Consider the following 25,658-nt stretch of genomic DNA (forward strand, 5'->3'; position numbering starts at 1 on the left):
GGGGTGTTTGAACAGGTAAACTATGTCCAGGTCATATTTCACCCCAAATTAAAATAGAAAAATATAGAAATGATAATTACTAGATGTTTCCTGTTGTGACTTGGTTTGCATATATAGTAGGTATATATATATATATATATATATATATATATATATATATATATATATATATATATATATATATATATATATATATATATATATATATATTATTATTATTACTTAACTTGAATGGAAAAAAAATATTTGTTGTATTGTGATTTCAGATAATCCTTAAATAAATAAATAAATCATAAGTCAGTCCAAAGCCAAACTTTACTCCTGAACTGTAGGAATCTGATGGTGTTAAATTTCTCTTTATTGTGTTTACAGATGTAAAGCCCTCCTGCTGGTTAACACCACATACACTTTCAACAGATATTGTGTCTTTGTTTTTTGAGCTTCACTGCAGGATTTCACAGGAGGTTTAATAAGAGATATGGAGGACCAAAGGTACACACCGCACACACCAGAACTTTTGCAGAATATATCACTTTATTAACAATCCAAAATGGTAAACTATTATTTAAATATATGCATTAAGTTAAATTTGTATACCTTTCATGGGACAAATGACAACTAATGATGCACTTCACCACACAACACTGCACTCGAGTAGTTACTCAAGACCTCACACTGCAAAAGACCCCCGCAATAAAAAATCGTGACACACACAATTAATTCTAAGTGCTCAGGGAAGCACTCAGTCAAACCGGTTTGGCATTAACAAAACAAATGGACTCAAAAGAAAATATATTTGCTTTCTAATTAATTATTTCTTATGACTATAGTGTATGTCTACTTTCTGTACGTATGTTCTGTAGGTTCTGTAAAATTAAAAACACAAATGGACTTTTCTAGTATGGGATTGTGTGCTCACAGCCCTGCAAATTTCAGAGCACAACACTCCTAATCCGGAATCGGGATATAGTTCGTACTCGCCGTTGAAATAATATCCCATTTTCAGGTGGGAGTTAGCTGATCCATGCGGTTTTAATAACCTCAAAAAGGGGCACAGTACCAAATGTCTTTGCTCCACGTGTTATCCGATAATGTCTGTGTGTGTCTGACCTCTCATTCACATGAAGGTGGCCAGCGCTCCTAAATGCCCCCCAATTATATCTAACTGCACCCAAAAAGCACTCTTACTAACTATCTTCGTGCCTCAGAGGGCCGAAGCACATCAGGGAACCCTCCGCAAAGTGCGTACTGAATACGGACACGACTAAGATGCAGCGTTACTGGAAGCTAGTTATTTTTGTTTATAAAGTTTTAAATATGGATATTTCTACTACGAAACCACACAGATTACCTTCAGAAGGCATTTGGTTATCCATCTGATGCCGGTTGGTTTACTTTTGTGAAGGATGGATGCACATTTTTAGTACTTGAAGGAGGTGGCCCCCATATCCTGGCATTTTATAAACTGAAAGATTTAGGACGTTTTCTAAAATAACTGAAAATGTGTTTGTCTGAAAAATGATGGACATATGCATCTCAGGCTTGAGGGTGAGTAAAACATGGGTTAAATATAATTTTTGGCCAAACTATCTCTTTAAGGCATGATATGGGCTGCTTTTTTAACATCTTACTTTGATTTCATCTGATGATGGGAATGCTGGTCCATGCTGGTTTGGTGCTGGTTTAGCTGGTGGTCACCAGCTAAACCAGCACCAAACCAGCATGGGAATTATGCTGGTCTATGTTGGTTCTCACCAGCAAACCAAAACACAACATGCTGGTTTTGCTGGTATGCTGTTTTTTCCAGCAGGGACCTCAGTTTGGATTGTGCCTGCTTAAAGTTCCTTCAACATCATTACAGTATTACCGCTCCAGTAAACAATATAATCACATTTCAAACACACTCAATATTTTAAGCCCCCAGTCAAAAGTCATATCTAACTACACACATGCACTAATTAGCTTGTGTCCTTGTTAGTGCAAGATTGATTATAACTGAAGTGATCTGACAGTAAATCTGTGACACTGAACATCACAAAACAAAACCAAACTTCAAAGTATTAAATTGTTATGGACAAATACTGTGCACAGTACAATGAAAAACTTTTAGAATGCTTTTTACAGACCTTAAACAAGACAGACATCACTGTAATGTAAACAAAATATACAGAAATGACATATACTTGCAAGAATTACAAAAATAGTTATTAAGTGAATAAAGTGTCTATTTGCAGTGACAATATTTCTTAGCGTTATATAAGCGACTATAGTGTCATTATTAGGCTACATTTAGTCTTTTAGCATTGGAGTAAAAATGAAAAGTGACATGTGTTCGTTCATGATGTGTTTTGTCATTGTAAGGCAGTTGACGTCTTGTATTGTTGGTGTGCATATGATTTAGTTATCCTCGATACGACTTTTCACTGCCATACCGGGATACAACAGAAAAAATGATTCCTAAATAGAACCCAGGAATCATTTTCACCAGGACCAAAATTTAAAAAAAAAACGACACTGTAAAAAATTCCGTAGAAATTACAATGTTATTGCAGCTGGGTTGCCGGTAATTTACCGTATATTTAAATTTATGTTATTTACTGGCAAGAGTTTGTTCAAAGTTAAATAAATTAAATAAAATAAATATTAACAAGTCTTTATCTTTACAGAATAAAACTATACAATAACAGCCTCATGCAAAGCATTCTGGGAACCAGAAATCATCATCACCTTTTTTTGTTTTTGCTTCAGATTTTGTTTCCCTGAATGTTTTGCTTGATGCTGTTTTTTTAGTTTTACTCTGTTAAGAGAAAGACTTGTAAATGTTTAATGTTCATTTAACTTTGAACAAAATGTTGCCAGTAAAAAACATAAATTTAAATGTATGGTAAGTTACCGGCAACCCAGCTGCAATTTCTACAGAATTTTTTTTTACAGTGTAATTACATCATACCTGTAACTTATTGAAGAAAATATAAGGAAAACCATCTGAAACAAAGTTAAAACTTTGTGAACGAGAAATCACATTTACTTAAAAGAGCAACTTCTGAGAAATAGCATTGTCCTTTGAGAACCGCAACCTTAAAGGGGACATTTCCCAAGAGTTTTGTAAGATGTCAAATAAATCTTTAGTGTCCCCATAAAAGGTACGTAAAGTTTTAGCTCAAAATACCCCACAGATAATTTATTACAACATCTTAAAATTGCCATTTAGTGGGTGTGAGCAAAAATGTGGTGTTTTTGGGTGTGTCTTTTAAAATGCAAATCTCTGCACTAAATGGCAGTGCCGTGGTTGGATAGTGCAGATTAAGAGGCGGAATTATCCCCTTCTGACATCTTAAGGGGAGCCAAATTTCAATGACCTATTTTTGCAGAGAATGGTTTAACAAAACTAAGATACTAGGTTGATCTTTTTCACATTTTCTAGGTTGATAGAAGCACTGGGGACCCAATTATAGCACTTAAACATGTAAAAAGTCAGATTTACATGATATGTCCCCTTAAAAGCAGACTGGAGGAAAGGTGCTGATGTGTGGGTATTAAATCACTATTATAGTTTGGTTTGGTATACATTTAGCCTGCAGCAGTACGGAGAAAGTCAATGATTCATTAATTATAAGAGTCATGTATCATAAGTACAGGTATGTGTATACACTACACTGGTGTCTTTATGTGAAAGCCTCACAGGGTTTGTTTTGTTTTTGAGGTTTGACTCTTATGAGTGCTGGCCACACATCGAAACACGTTTCACTTCATGTCTCAACTACATGTCAAATCTTGACAAGAGCTCGTTCAGTGCTCTCAGTCGCTGTAAACTTACCTACAACATTCATCATGAAAATGTTTCTCAGTGTTTGTAGTTCGTTCAGGTCACTTTGTGTAGTGCAGTCAAATTTTGTGAGCACTACAGAGACGTATGAAGAAAATCTGAGTGCTTGACGCTCATGCAGAATATGTTCGGAAGACTTGCTGATTTGTTCTGAGTGGTTTTTAACATTTTGATGTGTGGTTTCAATGAGGTTTAGGGTCAGAAGAGCATAAACTGTATGACATTCAGCTCTCTAGACACTTTGGTGGAGTCTTGGTGGATTAATGTCTTAGAAGAGTAATAACACACATTTACACATTCGACAGATGCTTTTATCCAATGCAACTTACAGTTATGTTTACATGCATGTTCCCTATCAAATCCACTTCCTCTTCACTGCTAACACAATGAGCTACAGGAAGAGTCAGCATAATTCCCATGACATAAACAGAGCAAAGTTTAGCACTTTAGTGCTTTTGACCTCAACGTTGAGTAATAGCAATGATGCTTGATATACAAACATCAGCATTAACTTCACTAAATCTTTCATCAGTTTCAAAATACCCAGAATTCCATGCGTCTCCACAGACCACACTACACCGCTGCACATTCAGATACCTGCAGAGTCAACAGTCGTGCAGGAGGAATGCCTGCAGCGCAGACGTAACAGACGTCTGTCCGTCCGTCCGTCCGTCTCTCTGCACACATTCACTGCTGTGTGTTGAGTGTAAACTTCACCAGTAATAAACATCTCGTTCCACCATACCACCCTTCAGCTCATGTTTGTGCTGGCTGTGAGCACCCATCAGAGCAATGCATGCTGGGAAAGAGACTTTTTCATTGGCTGTGAGTCTATTCTGAGTATAATGAATGGCACCTGGCCACACACACACACACCAGAGAGAACTGAGACCGATTTACACAGATTCAAGGCTTCGCATACTTTTAAAAGATGGTTTTTACATTGACAAAGCACAGAAGCATTTAATATATATGTCACAAAAGTGAGTACACATTTCAACAAATATTTTAATTTTCTCAAGGGACAATACTATAGAAATGAATTTTGGATATATTTTAGAGTAGTTAATGTGCTACTTGTATAGCTGTATAGATTAAAATCTCTCTAACATTGTGCTTCTCGTTGATATGCTTGAGGCCAAGTTTTAGCAATTGAAACAAAGATGCTGTATATAATTAGAATTGATTTATATCTGATTTGCTCTTCTGATTATTTAGGACAATCAAATATTCACGTGAACTAGTAGCCTAACCTACTTATACTTCTCACTGGTGGACGATGCAGCCAAGCATGAGATCAGACCAGTGTTGGGTGACCAGAAAGTTAAAGATCAAATTCAGGCCCATTAGTCTGCCCTTAGAGGAAATAAGCCATCTGTGTGTGTGCCGCCCGCGCGCGTGTGCGTGTGTGTGTGTGTGTGTTAAGTGGGGGGTGATGCTCATTTACACCTCATCATGCAGGAAGAGATAACAGCACACACACAATAGACTGATAATCATGCTGTTTATATGTTAATGAAGGCCTCTGTTTAAGACTCTAATGTTCATGTTAGCTACAGTTCGATTCAAATCAACTCTAGGTGTCAATTTAGTTTACATTTCGCTTAGTCACATTTACATTATCACTAAAGTTCTCTACATATGTGATGAACTACATGACCCAGAATGCCATTCTCTCTGTTACCTTTGGCGAGAATCGCGTGTCCCCGCCCACGGGAGCGCGCGCATTGGAATGCTGCTGTGATTCCAGCGCGGTGGAAAAAGTTTCGTGTGGAGATGAAGCGGACCGCGAGTCGGTGATGTTTGCGATTAAACGCGATATTCGATAGGAAAAACACCTTAAACTGACTCGGACTCGACCAGTTTTCGCTCTTTTTTATACTCTTGTGTGGAATTAAACACTAAGGGTCGAGTTTGTGAGGAGTTTTGTTTCGGGGTGAAGATGTCGCAGCCCGCTCGCGCTGTGAGCCTCGCGCTGTTTTATCTTCTCTGTTGCGGATTTAAAGTCATTCACGGACACTCGGAACCGGACTCTTGTCCGTCTGTATGCTCGTGTACGGGAACTTTGGCGGACTGTAGTCGTTTAAAACACGGCAGGAGTGTGGAGCGACTCCCCGCGTGGATCACGCGTCTGTGAGTGATTTATTTTCCTTTGTGTCTCTGACTGAAAAAATACCTCAAAATATCCAACAAAACCATTTCTTAAAGATCTTATGTTGCAATTACATCTGAATATAAGGCACATGTCAATTTTTTATTATAATTACAAAGATTATTAGGCTGGAATTAAAAAAAGTAACTAACTGAAGTGTACACATTTTTCTCATACAGTTACCCCGAGTAACGTTTACGTTAAAAACGTCGTTAAGTTTTGCTCTCGCATTATGTTTAAAGGCCTAAACACACAATACAATCACATAGAGATTTACATTAAACATAAACAAACATTCAGAGAAATAAAACACAACTGTGTGTATAAGAAAGTTTGTCTATGTGTTTTTAAAAGTGGTTTAGTACAGATCACAACAGACACACCATGTTAACTTGATATATATATATATAACATATATAAACATATATAAACATATATAAACATGTGCATAATGTATTGCAAGCTTAAACTTGAAATGTTTTGGCACACAAGTTGCTGTGTTTTTGTGCTGTTCTCTCTGTTGGTGGTCGCAGTTTTGTGTTATGAGACTTTATTTGCGTGTTATTTTTGTATGTTATCAACTTAATCTTCAAGTTTTAAATGGGATTATTTCTATTTAAATCATTGTTTTTGTATAGTTTGCAGGCATGAAATAAGTGTGTATTTGAAATGTTCATCTGTCTGAAGGTTTATGGCGTCTTGAGCCCTCAGTAGGGTGCAGGCCTGAGATTTTTGGCATGCTCATTTATGAGTTAACACAGTAAACTGGCTGGGCTTTTGTTTTCCCCGGGCCCATTATTTCTGCTGAATTAGCAGCTAAACTCAACCAGAGATGGAAGCCATTAGAGAGAGGGGTGGGGGGGGGGTGAAGATCTCTCACTGCCAGAATGGAAAATAGAAGGAAAAATCTTTTCATGATTTACATCTGGAAAGAGCCGAGTGTTTTTCTTCTGAGAGTCAAAGATCCCAGACAAACTTTAGCACATTTAATTCATCACTAGATACAGGCAATGAAGAAATCCACGATAGTTTTAAAGGAAACACTTCCTTGGTTTACTAGTGTACAAAGTAAACTCTTTTGTTAAAGGAGTTCAAGAGAAAGGTGGATAGTTAGAAACATGCGATGTTTGAAAAACTGGGTTGAACAGTTGCTGTTTCAAACCCGCAGTAAAGAGATAAAGTGTGTGTCTTATCTTGTAACAGAATAAGTGTTGTTGTGTGAACCTCTTGGGTCTGTTCTTCTCTCATGGAGTTCTGTTTTACAAACACATTCGGTAAAGCACTGATTTGATTTCTTCAGGATTGGCTGCATGGGTTTAGGTTACTCTTATTACACTACAACACACTATGATTTACACATATGTTCGGCTTTTAGTAACCCCAGGCATTCACACAACACTTTGGTCCTAAAAAATTTCTGTAAAATTGTCAGTGAGGCTTCTGTGTGAACTAAACACGTAAATGTTCTGGGATTGGTCCCGTAAAGGGGGCCTAATAACATTGGCGTAACATTCAGAGAAAGTGTTCAGTGTGAACAAGTGAGGATGCGCATGTCATCGCAACAAGATGTTATGGTTCAGCTCTTTGATACAGGGATTTAAACGCTGATCAACATTCACAACGAGAAATGTCGGCAAACTGGACTGAAGCAGAGACCAGGGAGCACGTCACTATCAGCGCTGAAACTGAGATCATTCACTAGCATGACAGAACAGCACATCACACGCTCCTTATGATCTCTTCCTTAATTAAAATGAATGTGTGTGGTTTCTCTTGAGAGAATTCACGGATAATTAGCAACCTTCAGACTAGGGCTGTCACTTTTCGTTCGAAAATCGATTGCACAATCGATCGGACCAACCAAAAAACGTTTCGAAAACGAAAATAGGCAATCGATTTTAACCAAATATGTACACACTTAATTTTAAAATAATTAAACAGTTAAAATATAGATGTAACAAAACTCACAAACAAGCAGAAAAAGAAAATAAAGAATCCCGAAAGTGCAGTAGGTGTGCGAAAGCTAGACAGAAAATACCCAGCAATTTTACGCACCTATAGTTTCACGCTTTCAATAGCTGCATCTAGTGTTTTGCAAAGAAAATGGAGGACAACGTCAATAAACCTGTGCAACACGAGTTTGTGACCTTACAGGAGATGATGAGTTATGACAAGGAGCCACACTTGCGAGCTGACAGCGACCCGCTTTTGAGATGGAAGATTGGCAGTACGAAATACGCAGCTGGCAACGAAGTACCAGAGTTTCCCTGGGACATCAGTGCGGTTGGAGTGCGTCTTCTCAACAGATGGACATATAGTGAATGAAAAGCGCTCTGCTTAAATGTTGATCGACTTGTTTTCCTGACCAGTAATTTGTAATGGCCCTAGTCTTTTTGCGCATTTCATTATGCCTGCCTAGTGCCGCCTAAGTGTCGGTTACGTTTAATAAAAAAATACACAGCATGTTCTCAACTTCAAGTAAGTCTATTTAAAGTTTCATTTTTGAACAGTTGTTTGAAATGGATCGAAACATTTTTTAAAATAATTTTTGAATTGCCTAAATCATAAAAGCAGCCGGTTGAACCTGCAGTAATGTTTTTCATTTATGGCAGCAGTCCACTCTGCATATTTTTTTTAGAGAATGTTGCACCACTGTTGCTGTTTTTTATTCTGCACGAAACTTAATGACAATGAATAAGAAATATTGCTGACTTGTGCGTTTCAGGCGCTCTCTTTGCATTTGTCTGTTATTTGGCGTTAAATGGAAACGTCTTTTTTAGACATGGAAAATCGATTTTACAATCGATTCAATGAACACTTATATATTAAAAATCGAAAATGATTTTTTCACAAAAGTGACAGCCCTACTTCAGACGCTGTGGAAAAACCTACCAAGTGCAGGACTTGTCTTTAAGGGTTCTTTAAGGTATTTGTTAGGGCTGCAACTAACGACTATTTTAATAGTCGACTAGTCACCGACTATTGAAACGATTAGTCGACTAATCGAATAATAATTATTTTTTTTCTAAAAATTTAGCATGATATTGCTTTAATTCTGTGGAAAATGATAGTAAACAAGAAAGAAGGGGGTAGTTCAATGAACATTTTTTACATTTAATGAAAACAAGTTTTACATTTTTAATAATTGCAGCTACTATGATTTTACCAAAACGAAGTTATGTATTTCAGCTATTTTAATATATATTTATTAGGGCTGTCAATAAATTATTTTTATCTGTTCTAAATTTACCTAAATGTAACACTTTTCAAGTTTTTAATGCTCTAATCAGCATGGATTTGGTAAATATATATGCTATATGAAAATGTATGTCTACAACAGCCTGTTTACATTTTCAACAGAACCATCAGCCATAGTTTTATACATGATTTTCCCTTTAGAAGACCTTGTTCTTTCTCCATTTCTGTTTGCTGCTGCATCATTTGTGACCTGTGCTGGCAAACTGAGTTGGGATGAGCAAATTTTCAAAAATTAGTCATTTATATTTTAACATTCTCTATTAAAAAACTTCAAAACCATTGGAACAATTGTTGGAATCAGATAAAGCCTGACATAACTACACCTGTTTACGCAGAGCAAAAACAATATCAATATATGTTACATATATGTTTTTCTTTTATTGTTTAATTTTGACATTGAGACAGACCGCTTTAAGATCCTGTAGGCTAATGCAAGGGTTTAACGACACAACAGATACTTTTCCTTAACAGTTAACCGAACATTCACTTCAGATATAACAGATTATAGGTCATACCTGCGTGAATTCTTGTCAAAACAGATATTTTTAAAACTGTAATTTTGTGTAAGATGTCTATATATATCTGGGTCGCGCACTCGCATGTTTGTGTGCATGCGCTTCAGGCGTCTACGTCAGACATCGCTTTTGAGCCTTGTCACTCTTAATAAATCTTTTAACATCAATCATGTCCCGAACTTTATCTCTCTTAATAATTATTTTAACATCAAGCAAGTCCTGCAGTCTATTTTCTATCATTTCTGAATGCTTTAAAAACGAAACTAAAAAGTGAAAGAAGACGCATCTTTGCTTTATATGGATTTGGGACGGTACACCTCTCAGGAAACGTGCAGATAAAGATAATTTTAGATGTTTACTGACCATTTAGAGCATTGGATTCGCTAGACGAGAGCTTAATGTTCTTATTTTTATGAAAAGCTCCGAACATCTAGACAGCGCCGGTTACTTGCTGCTTCTCAATTCATCCAGCTGTGGGTCAAACAGAAATTGCGTGTTGCCTTAATCGCGCGTTAATAAAATTAGTGCCGTTAAAATGAATTTGCGTTAACGCGTTTATTTTGACAGCCCTAATATTTATATATATAAATATATATATATGCTGTATTTTTAAAGTTTTGAAGGTTTAAATCAAAACAAACCAACTGCAGTTGAATTGATATTAATTTGAATGCACAACCAAAAAACGAGATTTCTGAAAAATAAAAAAAACAGAGTTATATATACAGGCATTCGCCTGTTGTGGGGTGCACGTCTGCTTCTTTTGCAGAAAGGCGTCCGTAGCTCTCTTCTTCAGACTGCATGCATTTAATTTAAAATTTTGTCAGGCACAGTCGGTCATAACGTTAAATCCTTTATTTATTTATTTTAAAGCGAAAATACGCATATAAAATGTACAATGTACATCCAAAACAAAACGTATTGGCTTCCATGTTATTTAAATCTTAACGAGGCGAGTCAAACTCTTTCATTCAACTGTCCGACGTGCTTTCTCTTTAAATGTTAGTGCATGACCGAGGTGCTGCCGTGAAACGCAAAGACTGCTATGCAAACCATGCAGGTAATCTTTTTATTCGCCGTATCCAGGCTAAAATGCTCCCAAACCTCAGATGTTTTGGTACGCGCAGCTGCTACGTTGGACGCTGCCATTTCTGTGTGTTATCGATGAGCAGAGAAGCTAATGTGCATGTGCGACTCGGCAGAGATTGTAATGAAGAGAGATGCCTCACTCGGTCGGAAAAAAAAAAACATGTCTGGCGACAACGTCGACAACGATATTCATTGTCGACTATTTCTATTATCGATTTTTGTCGACAACGTCGACGAATCGTTGCAGCCCTAGTATGTGTGTGAATGCACGCACCGATTCTGGAAAATCATTGGCAGTGTGAATGAACCAAAAATCTAAGATTTGTCAATCCCGGAATTGTATTTTCTGTAATCTCTATAATCCTGCTAGTTATGGGTCTCAGTGTGCTTCTCTATTAACACCGTCACATAACTCAGTGGTTTGTATGACAAATGTTAGATCGATAAATGGTAGGTAAATAAATGTCGTAGACGAGTAAGGTTGTTCTGTTCATGACAGCTCTGTGCAATGACAATAAAACACTCATTATCATGAAGCAGAATCTGCATCCAAAACACTGATGTGATTTACTGTTGAAAATCAAAGACAGCGCTCACTTTCTCTGCATTGTGAATAGATTAGGAGTGGTTACGATCCATGTGCCCGCTCGTTGTTGGGTCTGATGGAGTCCAGATGTAGGCAGAGATCTGCTGAGCTCCTCTAACACATCTATTAACAGATCAGACAGATTGGGTCGGTGTTTCCATCAGAATTCACGGTCTTGTCTATCCATCTACACAGTGAGACATTCATATGAAGAAATCATCAGGCCGTTGGGCTGCACAATATTTACTTGGATGTCGATACTGAAACAATACAGATTATGCAGGCCTATCAGACAGTAGGGCTGCATAACCATTAATTGCAACTAATTGTTTGCAGAATAAAAATATTTGTTTATATCATATGTGTGTATTATACATGCATGTGTGTGTGTATATATACATAATTATTATACACAATACACGCACATATGGGTGATTCTCACGAAATCCAGACTTGAAAGGTTTCCAACATCAGATTTTTTCCTTGACGGCAATTTATTTTTTGTACATAAGTTTAAGGTCTGAACTTACTATAACCATTATTTCTAGAGGATTTAGATTTTCATTATCAAAAATTACCATTACTGCAACATGATATTACATTAAATATATTTATCAACTCATGTTTCGGTAATGGGAACTAAAAAGTTGTCTTGGTACTATGACAAACAAAATTTCAACTTATTTTAAAAATAAGAAGAACTGCTTACCTGGTAGCCGTCTTGAGTGTCACAGTCAATTATGTCTCTTCCAACAATTTTTTTAAATGTTAGTTCCTTAAGGGCTTAAACAATGATTGAAAATTGTTGTGGAGGATGAGAATATTGGCCTTGGACACATTTATATTCCTTTTTATTGTCTCTACTAGGGCTGCACGATTCAAGCTAAAATGTGAATCATGATTTTTTCCATAGGAATTGAGATCCCGATTCATTTTTTTTTTTACAAAAACATTTATTATGCTCTTAACTAAAAAAAAGTGCTTCAGGACTTTCAGTTAAAATAACGTGTCTTAAAAGTCTCTTTTTCTTATTTTAGACCCCTTAAAATTTAGAGTAATTTAAAATGTGTTAGCTGTTAAATTGCACCTGTGCTTTTTGTACTATCAAACTGGCCAACCTTAAAACTTTAAAAACACTAACGTTAAACCTTTAAAAGACGTAACGGTAGGGATGCACTGATACCGATATTGGTATCGGGTATCGGCCTCTATCACATTTTCTAAAGTACTCGTTAAAAGTCCCCCGATGCCAGGGATCGATACCACGGTCTGAGAAATGTATATGTTTGAACGGCGTGTAAGGGGTTAATGCCTCTTGTGTTGTCCAAAGAGGCAGAGTTTACAACAAACTGGAAAACTAGTCCCTTGTTTTTTTGTTAAATTATATGACTAAAGCTGTTACCTGTAAATTTATTTTTTATTAAGTACTCGGTATCGGTATCGGCAAGTACTGAAATGCAAGTACTCGTACTTATACTCGTATTCCAAAAAAGTGGTATCGGTGCATCCCTACTAAACGGTCAACATTTTGAGGCATCAGAGAGAAACGCAGACATGTAACAATGTTCCCCTCATGCTAAAAACCCTTTCTAATGGGGAACTTGTGGCGGTGACACAGAGGCCGTTTCTCAATCTGAAGGCTGCTGCCTCTCTGGAGGTCGCATTTCCAAGCTGCGCATCATAATTTCAGAATATTAACAATTAACGTTATAAAGATGACTAATATTTTTAGTTAATAATAAATTGTTGAAGTATGTTTATGACTTGCGAATGTAATGCTCCGTTAACTCAAATGAACGATGACGTATACAGCCTGCATATGCGACCTCCGGAGGTTCCAGCCTTCCGATTTAGAAAGGTCCTGAGGTAAATAATTTCCTTGCCTTCTTTCGGAACCAATGTTGTTGCATCTTCACTTTCTCCGTTCGGCGTTCGCTACCAGGATTTTCCACAATGACGCTCGTTTATCCTCTCTTTTTTTGTGAAAATTGCCGCTCCAAATCCACCAAGTAAACGACGAGTGTTTAGGTCTGCCGCCTTGTTATGCGTCACGCGAGTGACAGCGGAACGCCGCAAATGAGATGAGAGAGAGGAGAGAAACGATCAGGTCTGATTGGTGAATGAATAGGGTTTGGTTTTACCCTGTATGAGTGTGTGTTAGCAAGTTTGACTGATATTCTTGGATTGTAATGTATAGTGATGCTCCGATCGATCGGCCGCCGATCGTAATCGGCCGATAACGGCATTAAATGACGCGATCGGCACTCGCTAAATTTGCCGATCTCATGAGCCGATTTTTCTGTTTACATTTGTCATCATAGCGTTCCCTGATGCGGCTGCAATTAGAGACCATTTTACACAGTGCGAGCATTTTGTAACCCATTGCTCATGTGTGACGTGATTTCCCTCTCTGCCTTTACAGAGATATGCGTATTTTCTATGAGGACGCGCAACACACACATCTCTGCTACAAATGAACAGCGTATACAACACATATCTATCGCGGACAATTGCATCCTCGTGCCGAAAGTTTATTACTTGCATTCGTTTTAAAGTTTTGAAGGTTTAAACTAGGGCTGGGCGATTAATCGGAAAATAACCGAAACCGAAATTCAGAACCTCTAACCGACATTATTTTATCATGTCGGTTATTTCGGTTTTTAATCCTGTTAATACTTTCCCTTTAAAAACAAACTGCTGTGTGTGATGTTGCGTAACTCTGCCCCGTCCTGTCAGTGGCACAGCGAAACATGGAGGAGAACTCAAACACTGTTTAACTGAGCAGCAGGATCATCTAGTGCCCAAAAGAACTTTTTTTTAAGAAGTACTCGCGAATGTGCAGGCACCTGTGACAAAAATACGGAATGCGCGATCGGGTTTTTACCGCACACGCGCTCAGTTTAATCTACCGATGGGTCTCTAAGCAGCCCGGGTAATGTCATCACATCTCACTCACTCAAAACCGCGAAAAGACGCGCCCGCGTGAGTTTAATTAGACACTTCAGAGATGACGGAGAGAGAGAACGGGAGAACTTCTAGTCTACATTAACACCAAAAGCATTACAGATGAAAATAAATGGCTCAGACATCAGTGCCCAGTTAAGAAAAAATGGATTGAATACAAGAAACGTGTAAAGGATACAGTCCAAGTATGTATTTTGCCCTACTCATCTCATTACAATATGCTATCTGGATACAACTTATTATGTATGTATCTTATGTCTATAATTAGTCATGGGGGTTGTATGATTCTTTGGTTCATAACTTCCCATTCTGAAAGTTTCATCAATTGTACATAATTACATGCAACATCTGCATAGAGTTAAGTCTATTTAATATTTTTCAGTAATGCAGTTATTTTGGGAAAAATGTGAATAATTGCATTGCAGGCTGATTTAAGGTGTGCCCTAAACTTTCCAACCTTGTCAGTGAACTATGAGGCAAAAAAATAATCGTTTATTAATCGTTACCGATGTCAAATGTTAGATTAACCGAGGTTTTGATTTTAGGTCAAATCGCCCAGCCCTAGTTTAAACATCCATTTTCCTCACAGCTGCTCTTGTTTGCGGACTATGAGGACGCGCTCTGGTGCTCAGCGCAATGCGTCTTCACATCCCTATCAAACAGCGTATATAACACATATCTATCACGGACAATTGCATCCTCATGCCGAAAGTTTATTACTTGCATTCGTTTTAAAGTTTTGAAGGTTTAAACATCCATTTTCCTCACAGCTGCTCTTGTTTGAGGACTATGAGGACGCGCTCTGGTCCTCAGCGCAATGCGTCTTCACATCCCTATCAAACAGCGTATACAACACATATCTATCGCGGACAATTGCATCCTCATGCCGAAAGTTTATTACTTGCATTCGTTTTAAAGTTTTGAAGGTTTAAACTTCCATTTTCCTCACAGCTGCTCTTGTTTGCGGACACCCGCCGCACGCATACACAGCAGCCAGTCATCAGTGCACGTGAAGAGAACGATCTCTCCCACGTCTTAAAGCTACAGTATCCTAATTCATCTCTCAATAAAATTACTCTCTGCTCATCTTTGAAGAACTGTTGTACTTCATACGAATGCGTGTATATTTAATTCATACAGTAAAGACTGTGAAGTGTTTTATTTTAATTACTTTTAACAGACATAAACCTTTTTAAAGGCATATTACATTTCTCTTTGCAAGAAGAAATATTTGTTGTGCTTATTTATTTGATTCTCTATTAAAACAATAATATACCTAATTTATAGTTAGTTTAATTTCTACAAATGGTGTAAACTCTGCTAGATTATAGATAAAAGATTCCCATTCCACTGTCATTCTGTGATCGGCACGGATCGGCGATCGGCAGATCATGATCTTGGTGATCGGTGATCGGCCCCAAAAATGCTGATCGGAGCATCTCTAGTAATGTAAATACGTGAACACGTAAACGCAGAATCTGAATACAGGGAAATAGTGTATATGCAAGTGAATCGCCGTCATTTAAAATGAAGATCGCATATATGTATGAATCGAGATCGTGATTCTTTTTCGATTAATCGTGCAGCCCTAGTCTCTACATTTACCATTGAACACCAAATACCACATGTTTCTTTACTGTAAATGTTTATAGTATAACATGCACTAAAGCTTTTTATTTTTTAAGATTTTTTAATTATAAATATTTCAATGTCAAAGAACACAAATCCATTCATGGACATGTTGCGGTAATGAAAATGTTCCCCTTAAATGTTAAAAACAAAACAAAATTGGTTTTGATGTCATTCGAAATCATGTACAAAATAGGACATGAAGAGATGTTTGTAACTGTATGCTGCTTATTTTGATATTCTTTCTTTGCATTTACTTTTTTATCAAAATGTTTCATGACACCTCATAAGTCTAATTTGGCGAGAATCACCAATGTGATGTAAACAAAAACCTTTATAGTGTAACAGGTTTCTAAAAATGTGCGATATGTCCTCATGGATGGTTGTTGTGTTACTAAAACTCTTATTGTTGTTGGCCTGTCACGATAATGACTATTTCGACTTAGCGCGCGATATGGACCCATGCATGACCTTTGTGGGGTTTGGCGATATATTGCCATATGTTTGTTTGCATAAAAAGAAATGTCATTAGCTGGCATTTCGTGTTTTTTGGTGAATATATATATACACAAAATACAATTTGAAATAATAAATCTGACTGGAATTGGTTTCAAAGCTACAACCCGCATCTCCGACGTGAATAAAACGTGAGGAGAGGAAATTAACGTAAACGAGCCAGTATGTCTGCTCTGTTTAAAAAAAGAGGCAATGTCAAGAGGAATATAAATTAAGTCATCTGAAACATAACCATAACATTTAGTGTTTAGGTCTGAGGTGTAGCTATTATAAATGTGTCTGCGGGTAATGGTGCATGCATATATTCACAGATGTGATCAGAGTAACACTTGTCCAAATCAATAAACCCAGTGAAGCTGGAATTTACCATGAACAATCACTATTAACTGTTTAAAATTTAAATTCATATTTTATCATATTTATTTATGTTTTACATATTTAGAATATTATTTCTTTCTTAAATTTGAAGTTCATATGAAGATTTCATATTTTTTCATCTTAATATTATAAAAAATCTAAGTTGTGTTAATGGAAAGCATGTATTTGCATTTTTTATGCTTTTTTATTGTCATATATAATCAGTGACATAAAATGGTCTTAAAAAGACAATTCTATAGACTATCGGCATTATTTCTGGGGCAATTAAGCGACCTATGAAAAGTAGCTATAGTGACAGACCTATATTGTTGTATGATAAATGTGATCTTGGCAGCTCATCCTAATTTCATTCAGTCTTAGGTCGAGACAGTTTTTGTTGTTCTCCAGTCTAGGTCACAAATTCTCATTGTAAATTCTCTGTATGGTTTATGGTAAACTTGTGCATTTCTCTGACAGTGTTTATCTTCTTTACAGGGACCTGAGCCACAACAAGTTACGTGTGTTTCCTGAAGCCCTGTTCACCAGCCTGACACACCTCAGTGAACTGTAAATTGACTTTATTATTTTGGTCTTATTTTGTTCTTTTAATGTCACTGTTGAGATCTGTAACCACCTGATTTTATGTTGACAAAAAACTGAACAATAATGAGTTTGAGTCGATACCAGATTTGGGTTCAAACGCAGGAAACCTGAGCAGTCTGATTCTGTAAGTATAAGAGATCATTTATCTTCGATTGTGCTGTCTGCTAAAACAGTTCAGTAAAGCTGTAGATAAATGTAAATTGATGCTTGATGTAGTCTGATAATAATGTGAAATGTTTTGTGTAATTGTGATTTATATTCCGTTATACAGCTTTTGGGGTTTTTTTATATAGAGGTGCTTCATATTCTTATTTCTGCATATTTAAGAGCATTTGAGAGTGAATTTCTCATCAGTAGCTGGGTTTTTATCCAAAAGTGAAGCGAATCTTTTCAAAATTCGCAAATTAGGTGCGTTTCCTTCAACGAATGATGGTGGTATTGGTAACCTAGTCACTAAAAGTGAATAAAAAGGTATGCTTATAAAATAGAGACAGGACTGCATTTAGTTACGATTTGGCAAGTTATTCATTTATTAGCAGTGCAGCTTGAAATTGCCAAACTGAATGCTTTGCAGAGAAGAAGGAATGCAACTTTTTGAGGCATTAATGCAAGGGCATTAAGACGACGTCGAGCCCCATATATGGTTAATAATATATACTGTATACTAGATCCTGCAGCTGGAGCAACAGTTATAAACAACAGAGCATTATCAGAAGCTCATCTTTAATGGTTTTTGCTGAATCACTAATGATGTGGCTCGATTCAAATATTTCAACTTGTTGTCATGTTGTTATTATTATATTATAAGTTTAAAACATTTACAGACAGCATCTGACATTTAACTTATTATTAAAAATATTTTGCACGCATTTGGGTGTGTGTGTGTTGAGGCTGTCTATGCTGATTCCGCTAACAGCATTTAACAACCTTATTTGCTGAAAATTGGTTGAACAAATTTGGGATTTAGTGGAAATACACAATGCAGCACTTGTGTGAGTGAACTGAAGGGGGGTGAAGAGATGTAACACACACACACACACACACGTCCCTAAATACACACACATGAGCTGCTGAGCACAACTGGCAAAAGTTGTGTCTGGTAATTTTGGGGTTATCTTGTTATTTACTTAAATTACCTTAATGATTTTTTTATGTCAGCAGTGTCTAAATGATCAGACTTACACAAAAACAAAACCATTATTCACATTAAAACAGGCAACACACACAGTTTTGTCAAAATCTGAGAAAATGGGACAAATTGAAATTATTCATAGTGGATTATTGTAATAACACAACTTGAGAACTTAGTTTATCAATGAGCTTTTTGTTTATAAAGTTAATGTCTGTAGATCTGAGTAGAGATATAATATCATTATCTCGTTTTTGACAGGTAGTGTTTAGTGGCTTTTGATCTGAGCTCCTATTTTTTCTCATATTTTTTGTTTCAGTAATGTAATATTAAGAGCCCGGAGCGAATGGCAAAACATAGGCTACATTACCGACTGCACAGTCATCATATGAATATCTTCTTAATTTAGTTTGACATGTGTTGGTGAAGAAAGACAACCATATTTAGCCTAATTGACGACCTTGAATTATTTGAAAATAATGCATCCCCAAGGTGGTAATGCTCCACGAGACAAAGCTGAGTTTCTCTTATACTACGGTTACCACAGACATTGCTCTGGTGGTCATTTTAAGACATTTGACAGGTCAGGTGTACGTTTTACAGAAAAATAATCAACACCTGTGGAACATTTTTCAACCAATCAGACTAAAGCATTTAACAGCCCCGTGGTATAATTAAGGAATCATTGACGATGAGGTGTTGAATTATAAGAAAATAATGCACACCCAAGGTGGTAATGCGGCACGAATCGTAGCAGAGTTTTTCAAATAATTCAAAGGACCGGAGTCAATTATTCAGCTTATACCACGGTTACTACAAACATTGATCTGGTGCCTACTTTTAAGACACTTTAAAGGTTAGGCGGGCGGTTATTGAAAAATAATTAACACCCATGGAACATTTCTCAGCCAATCAGAATACAGCATTCATGAGGTCCGTGGTATAATTAAGGAATAATTGATGATGGGCCGTTGAATTATTTGAAAATTATGCACACCTGAGGTGGTAATGCGGCACGACGTGAAGTGGAGTTACACCGCAGGTGTAATTCAAAGGACCACAGTCAATTATTTCTTATATATATATATATACCATCATACAAAATACACTTACACCAAACACTGTATTTGTGTGTGTGTGTGTGTGTGTGTGTGTGTACCACTGTGTATCAGTTAAAGTTAATCAGTGATTTCACATGATGTAAACTTTGATTTACTCTTTGGTACAGACACTAAAGCTGTCACTGGGGCTGTACCCTTTTTTTTAATTAAGTTCACCTTTGTACCTAAAGAGTGCGTATTAGTTCTATATATTTTAAGGGTGCCTGTGTTACAGTAATGCACTTTTGACATTTGTCATTAGGGCAACACCATATAAACTGCTCAAAATGAATAAGTTTACTGTCAATATGGCAGTGCACATGAGTGCAGCAGCTTCTGGCTCTCCAGTATGAGTGCTTTATTTCTATGTTTTAGTGTGTGTGCTCATCTATGCTGAACTTTGTCTATAGTTAACAGGAACTGATTTACCACTTTTATTAAGTTACTGCGTAATATTAATCTTATGTACGAAGTGTGATTTTGCTGTTTACATGACTTTACCAAAGACCTGTTGAATGCTTTATTCTGATTGTTTAAGAAATGTTCCACAGGTGTTGATAAAATTTTTTTAAAACGCACACCTAACCTGTCAAATGTCTTAAAATAACCACCAGAGCAATGTTTGGGGTTACCGTGATATAAGAGAAATAATTGACTCCGGTCCTTTGAATTATTTAAAAAATAATGCACACTCGCGGGGCATTACCACCTTGAGTGTGAATAATTTTTAAATAATTCAACAGTCTGTCATCAATTATTCCTTACGTAGGTTTTGTAGCACTTCTGAACACTTGAGGGCTAATCTGTATTGTACTGTATTATTATTATTTATTATTATTATAACACTTTACTCTGGTCTGTGAATGGGAGGGCCATCTAAAATGTCATTGTATTTCAATGCAAATCACAATAAAGGACTCTTGACATCTTATCTCTATTACCAATTCAGTCTGTAGATCAGATGAGGTTGTGGTCTGTAGATCAGATGAGGTTGTGGTCTGTAGATCAGATCAGGTTGTGGTCTGTAGATCAGATCAGGTTGTGGATCAGATCAGGTTGTGGTCTGTAGATCAGATCAGGTTGTGGTCTGTCAGTTTTTCCCACAGATCTGAAATATACTAGTAGTGGTGGTAGCTCAGATCTGACTCTGATCACGGCCATTCTCCAATCGTCTCGGGTTTTACTTACAATGTTAACCAGACCCGGGACCAGATGTAATTAAGCTGTGACCGACCCGGACCCGACGGACCATTTAAAATACATTTAATGCCAGATATACTTGGCAAGTTACTACCGGGAATATACTTGGGCGGCCCACCCAAATAAAGTCATTCATTAAGCATGCATACGCACAAATTTTTGCGTGAGATGTGCGTACGGATGTTTTCACGAACAAATCGTGATTCAACAAAAACTTTCATATCAAAATTTCTTCTAATTGTATGCAAAAATTTATAATAATGATGATATATAAAATTTAACATGATTATATTTTATTCTATAATATTTTCTTTATTATACATGATCTATTTTATTATTATAGGCTATACATTATATTATACCTTATTATAGCCTACTTATTTTTTCTACACATATAAAGAAGATTATAATGACAAATCTTCAAGCTTTCCTTCCTCACTTTTTAAACCTCTATATGAAAGTGTCTGCTTAATGCCTAATGTAAATGTCATGTACATTTAATGAGAAGTCCAAACGTCAATCGCTTGATCTTCTGTCTGTTGTATTTTAGATACAGATACGCGTCTCTGTCATATTAATTAAATGGCATATTTGTTAACGCATCCAATACTTTTTGAATGTTACTCTGGTCGGTGGACAGCACTGACTTCCTCCAGCGACAGCAAAACCTCTCAAATAAAAAATGCAAAACAAAATGGAACTTTACTGATAATAAATATGATCATGAATTTTTTTTCGAGCTCTTTTGCTTCTTTGACAAACTGCTCTAAAATTTTCTGTGGACTAGCGCTGCGCTGCAGAAAGCCCTTATATGGAGCTGGTTTGGGCGTGTTTTATGCAAATTACCAACCTCGTGCACGCGACCGCGCATGTAGAACACTCCAAATTCACTAACGTATAAGAACAAATTCATGTGCGTATGCCGTGTTGTGAATTAGGCGGAAAGTTTTTGCGAGAAGTTCAAGTGTGCGTATAAATACGAAAAAACGTACGCAATTATTAGTAAATGAGGTGGGTAACACTGGTTCTGTAGATCAGATCAGGTTGTGGTCTGTGGATCTGACCTTTTCCTTACTTGCAGCAGCAGATCCAGGCATATGAAAAGACACTTCAGTCTGAAGGAATTTGTGACATATAAATTCAACTCAAAGAAACTTCAGTCGATGTTTATTTTCTGTGAAAGCAGTGAAGATTGTCTGGTCATTAATAAAGTGTTTATATGAAGGAAGGTCTGTTGGATTCTGTTATGGAAGCCATCTGTGAAATTCCTCACTTGAGTTTTTTTCATTGCATTCATCAGTTGTTTATTCATACAGCGTCTCTCTTCAGAAGGATCTGCTGAAACACGTCTAGAGCGTTATCATCTCCCCTCGACACCTTTGACTCATTTCCACACTACCTTCACAACAGCACAGATTTCCCAGCATGCATCTCTGTTATCCTCAGCCAAATTATTTAATGCAGTTTTGTTGTGGTAGTTTTAAACTAGTAAGGGAAACTGGAGGTTTAAAAGTCTGATTTCTAGTTTAGGTCAGTGAAGTGTGAAGATGTGTGAACACTTGAAGATGTCTTAGGGGTTCAGATATCTTTACTCTTCTGAATGTTTTTGGTTTTAGTATCTGGCAAAACTTATTGACTCTGTTTCAAACCCTTTTATGCGCCTTTATGTCTGCCACCTACATAGACAGCATATGACTGAACTGAAACCTCAAAATTGACAAATATTGAAAATTCTCTCTACACCCATGTGGATAAAATAGTGTTTAAGATTTTATTCAGTATATTTAATTTCAGTATACATTTTTTTTTCATTTGAGCACTGAGCAGTGCATTATGGGATTGCATTCTCTATAAAGGTTGCTTGTTTGTTCTTTGTATGCAATTTCTTAAACTTGTTTTGAGTTTTTCCATCATACATTTAACAAACACACCTGTGAATATCCCCCACTTTCTCTCTCTCTCTCTCTCTCTCATCCACTACACAAAGACATCTCTGTGCAGTCTGTGTTTTTAACACAAGCAGGTCCTGCACTGTAATTTAAGAGGCGTGCAGTTCAGGAAATTGCCGGTCTCATTACTTGTGAGCGTTCACTGAGGGAATGGGATTCATCATTCTCGTAATTGCCAGTGTTTATTAAATACCTTGTTAGTAATTACCATATCAAGCAAATAACACAGGTCTAAAACCAGCATCTGTTTGAGCTGTTGTGAGGCGTGCTGACATCCATTATGACCCCAGCGCAGAGTAACTGAGTGTCAGCTTGAACCTGTGCTGTTCTCTCTGTGTTAACTGGAATTCTCTGGACTTCTTTCTCTGTTTTTAGAGCAAACAACAAAATCTCAAGAATATCATCTGAACAGCTCAGTTCACTGACTGCCCTGGAAACACTGGACCTTAACAACAATAATATAATAGAAGTGCGACCCGGGTCTTTTCCTCCACTTCCTCTCAAAAACCTGTGAGTCTTTCTTCTGTTTGACCTCACTGAACTGCATAATGTTCAAATTTAAGGATTTGTGGTTAAAGTTATTTAAAACAAGTCCATGCTAATTGATAATGAATACATTTGTCTATCACTGCTTCAGTTCCTGTATCAATAAGGTTATGTCTGAAATATCCGCAGGTTCCTGAACAGTAACCGAATCTCTGTTCTGGAGCACGGCTGTTTCAGTAATCTGTCCACGACACTGCTGGTCTTACAACTCAACAAAAACCGTCTGAACTCCATCCCGGCCAAAATCTTTCAGCTTCCCCACCTGCAGCACCTGTAAGTTCACAAGCTAACGTCTGATTGGTGGATATGCGAGCCTATCATTTCTTACCTCTGTGATTGTAATTGACAGCGAGCTGAGCAGGAACCGCGTACGACGAGTCGAGGGTTTGACGTTTCAGGGGCTTCACAACCTGAGCTCGCTGAAGATCCAGAAGAACGGCATCACTCGACTCATGGACGGAGCCTTCTGGGGTCTCAGTAACATGACAGTGCTGTAAGTACTAAAAATTTTATATCAAAGTTATAGTGACAAAACATAATTACGATTATCATTATTATCATGGCTTTGTGAACAATTTCTAGAAATGTAAAAAGTACTGATGCAAACCAAATTTAGCTTTAAAGGTGCAGTGTGTAATTTTTAGAAGGACCTCTTGACAGAAATGCAAAATAATATACAAAACTATATTATCAGGGGTGTATAAAGACCTTTTTATAATGAACCGTTTTGTTTTTATCACCTTAGAATGAGACGTTTTATCTATATACACAGAGGGTCCCTTACGTGGAAGTCGCCATTTTGTGCCGCCATGTTTCTACAGAAGCCCTTAACGGAAAACTTTTTTTACTAAGTTGGGGTGAGCAGGGGACTGAGCCGTTGGTGGCAATTCGCAACCTCACCACTGGATGCCGCTAAATTTTACACACTGCACCTTTAAAGTCATCAGATCACATAATTTAATGGAAAATGAATAAAAAAATGGATCTGTCTATACTATAGAAATATTAAGTAAACATGCGTACAACTAGATTTCCTTAAATGTGAATTTTTTTTGTATTAAAATACAGTCAGTGAAACACTGTCATCACAAACACATGGGAGCAGACGTGAATAAATGTGTTTGTCTCATGTTATTGCTTAAAGCAACACTATGTAGTTTCCATGTAAAAATGACTTACAGCTCCCCCATGTGGTTGAAAAGCGCAACAGTGCCTGGTATCAGACACTCTTCTGCAGGCAGGGGGAGGGGCGGGGCTGTGTGCTCTACCCTCCACCGCCACTTTCAGAGTGTGCTTGTAGCAGCTAGGAGGCTGCTCAGGTTGCAGCAACAGTACAATTTGTCCAGTTAAAAGTTGTTCTATCACTGAAATAATTTTAGAGACATTATTAAAAGACAAAAAAACTACATAGTGTTGCTTTAAAGTGTCTGGACAGGGGTTTTCGAGCCACCATGACACTGGCACGGTTGAACGGTAATTAAAAAATGACACGTAATAATAACTGTTGGACATTTTTATCGTGGTTAACCATTAAAGCGGCAATCGTTACATCTCTCGTAAGTACAGCTGATTAATAACAGGATATCAGATAAAAACAATCAATAAAGATTAATTATTAATACTGATTGTGGATACTCAAAGCTAAATGAATTAACAAATTGTGTGATTTGTGTAAGTCTTTCTGAAGTGTTCATGTGTGTATATGTGTGTGTTCGCAGCCATCTGGAGTTTAATAATCTGACAGAGGTCAATAAGAGATGGCTTTACGGTCTTCTCGCACTACAGCAGCTCCATCTCTCACACAACACCATCAGTCGTATTAAACCTGACTCATGGGAGTCCTGCCAGAAACTCGCCCAGCTGTGAGTGATACATCAGTCAGAAAATTTATCATCATCTGGGTTTGTTTGGTTGAATATGTTCATGATTTTGATTTGTTCTTGTCTGACAGGGATCTGAGCTGGAATGAGTTGAGCCGTCTGGACGAGGGAAGTTTTATGGGTCTCAGTGTTCTGGAACAGCTGAGCGCTGGAAACAATCATATCAGCTTCATCGCAGACGGAGCGTTCAGAGGTCTGACCAGCCTACAGACACTGTGAGTTTCCTAACTACATCGCCGTTTTTAATTTCCCACCTCTCTGAATCTTATGTTGCGTTCACACCAGACGTGAATGATGAGTGATTACATGTGAAGTCGATGCAAAGACGCGATAAACATCCTGTTGTGCGATTGATGCTG

General features: G+C 37.2%; 1 protein-coding gene across 1 annotated transcript in view; it reads left to right on the top strand.

Annotated features, from left to right (window-relative positions):
- The first annotated feature begins 5,524 nt into the window (after window positions 1-5,524).
- The window catches only part of lrig3 (leucine-rich repeats and immunoglobulin-like domains 3), a 28,568-nt gene continuing 8,434 nt past the window's right edge, over window positions 5,525-25,658 (top strand). Inside the window, exons 1-8 of the mRNA XM_073866316.1 lie at window positions 5,525-5,959; window positions 17,388-17,457; window positions 17,543-17,619; window positions 23,249-23,383; window positions 23,549-23,692; window positions 23,769-23,912; window positions 25,138-25,281; window positions 25,371-25,514. Coding sequence (XP_073722417.1) covers window positions 5,769-5,959; window positions 17,388-17,457; window positions 17,543-17,619; window positions 23,249-23,383; window positions 23,549-23,692; window positions 23,769-23,912; window positions 25,138-25,281; window positions 25,371-25,514 — 1,049 coding nt within the window. The 5' untranslated portion in view covers window positions 5,525-5,768. The remainder of the gene's footprint in view (window positions 5,960-17,387; window positions 17,458-17,542; window positions 17,620-23,248; window positions 23,384-23,548; window positions 23,693-23,768; window positions 23,913-25,137; window positions 25,282-25,370; window positions 25,515-25,658) is intronic.

This window comes from Misgurnus anguillicaudatus, chromosome 1 (assembly GCF_027580225.2).
Source record: "Misgurnus anguillicaudatus chromosome 1, ASM2758022v2, whole genome shotgun sequence".
Lineage (NCBI taxonomy): Eukaryota > Metazoa > Chordata > Actinopteri > Cypriniformes > Cobitidae > Misgurnus > Misgurnus anguillicaudatus.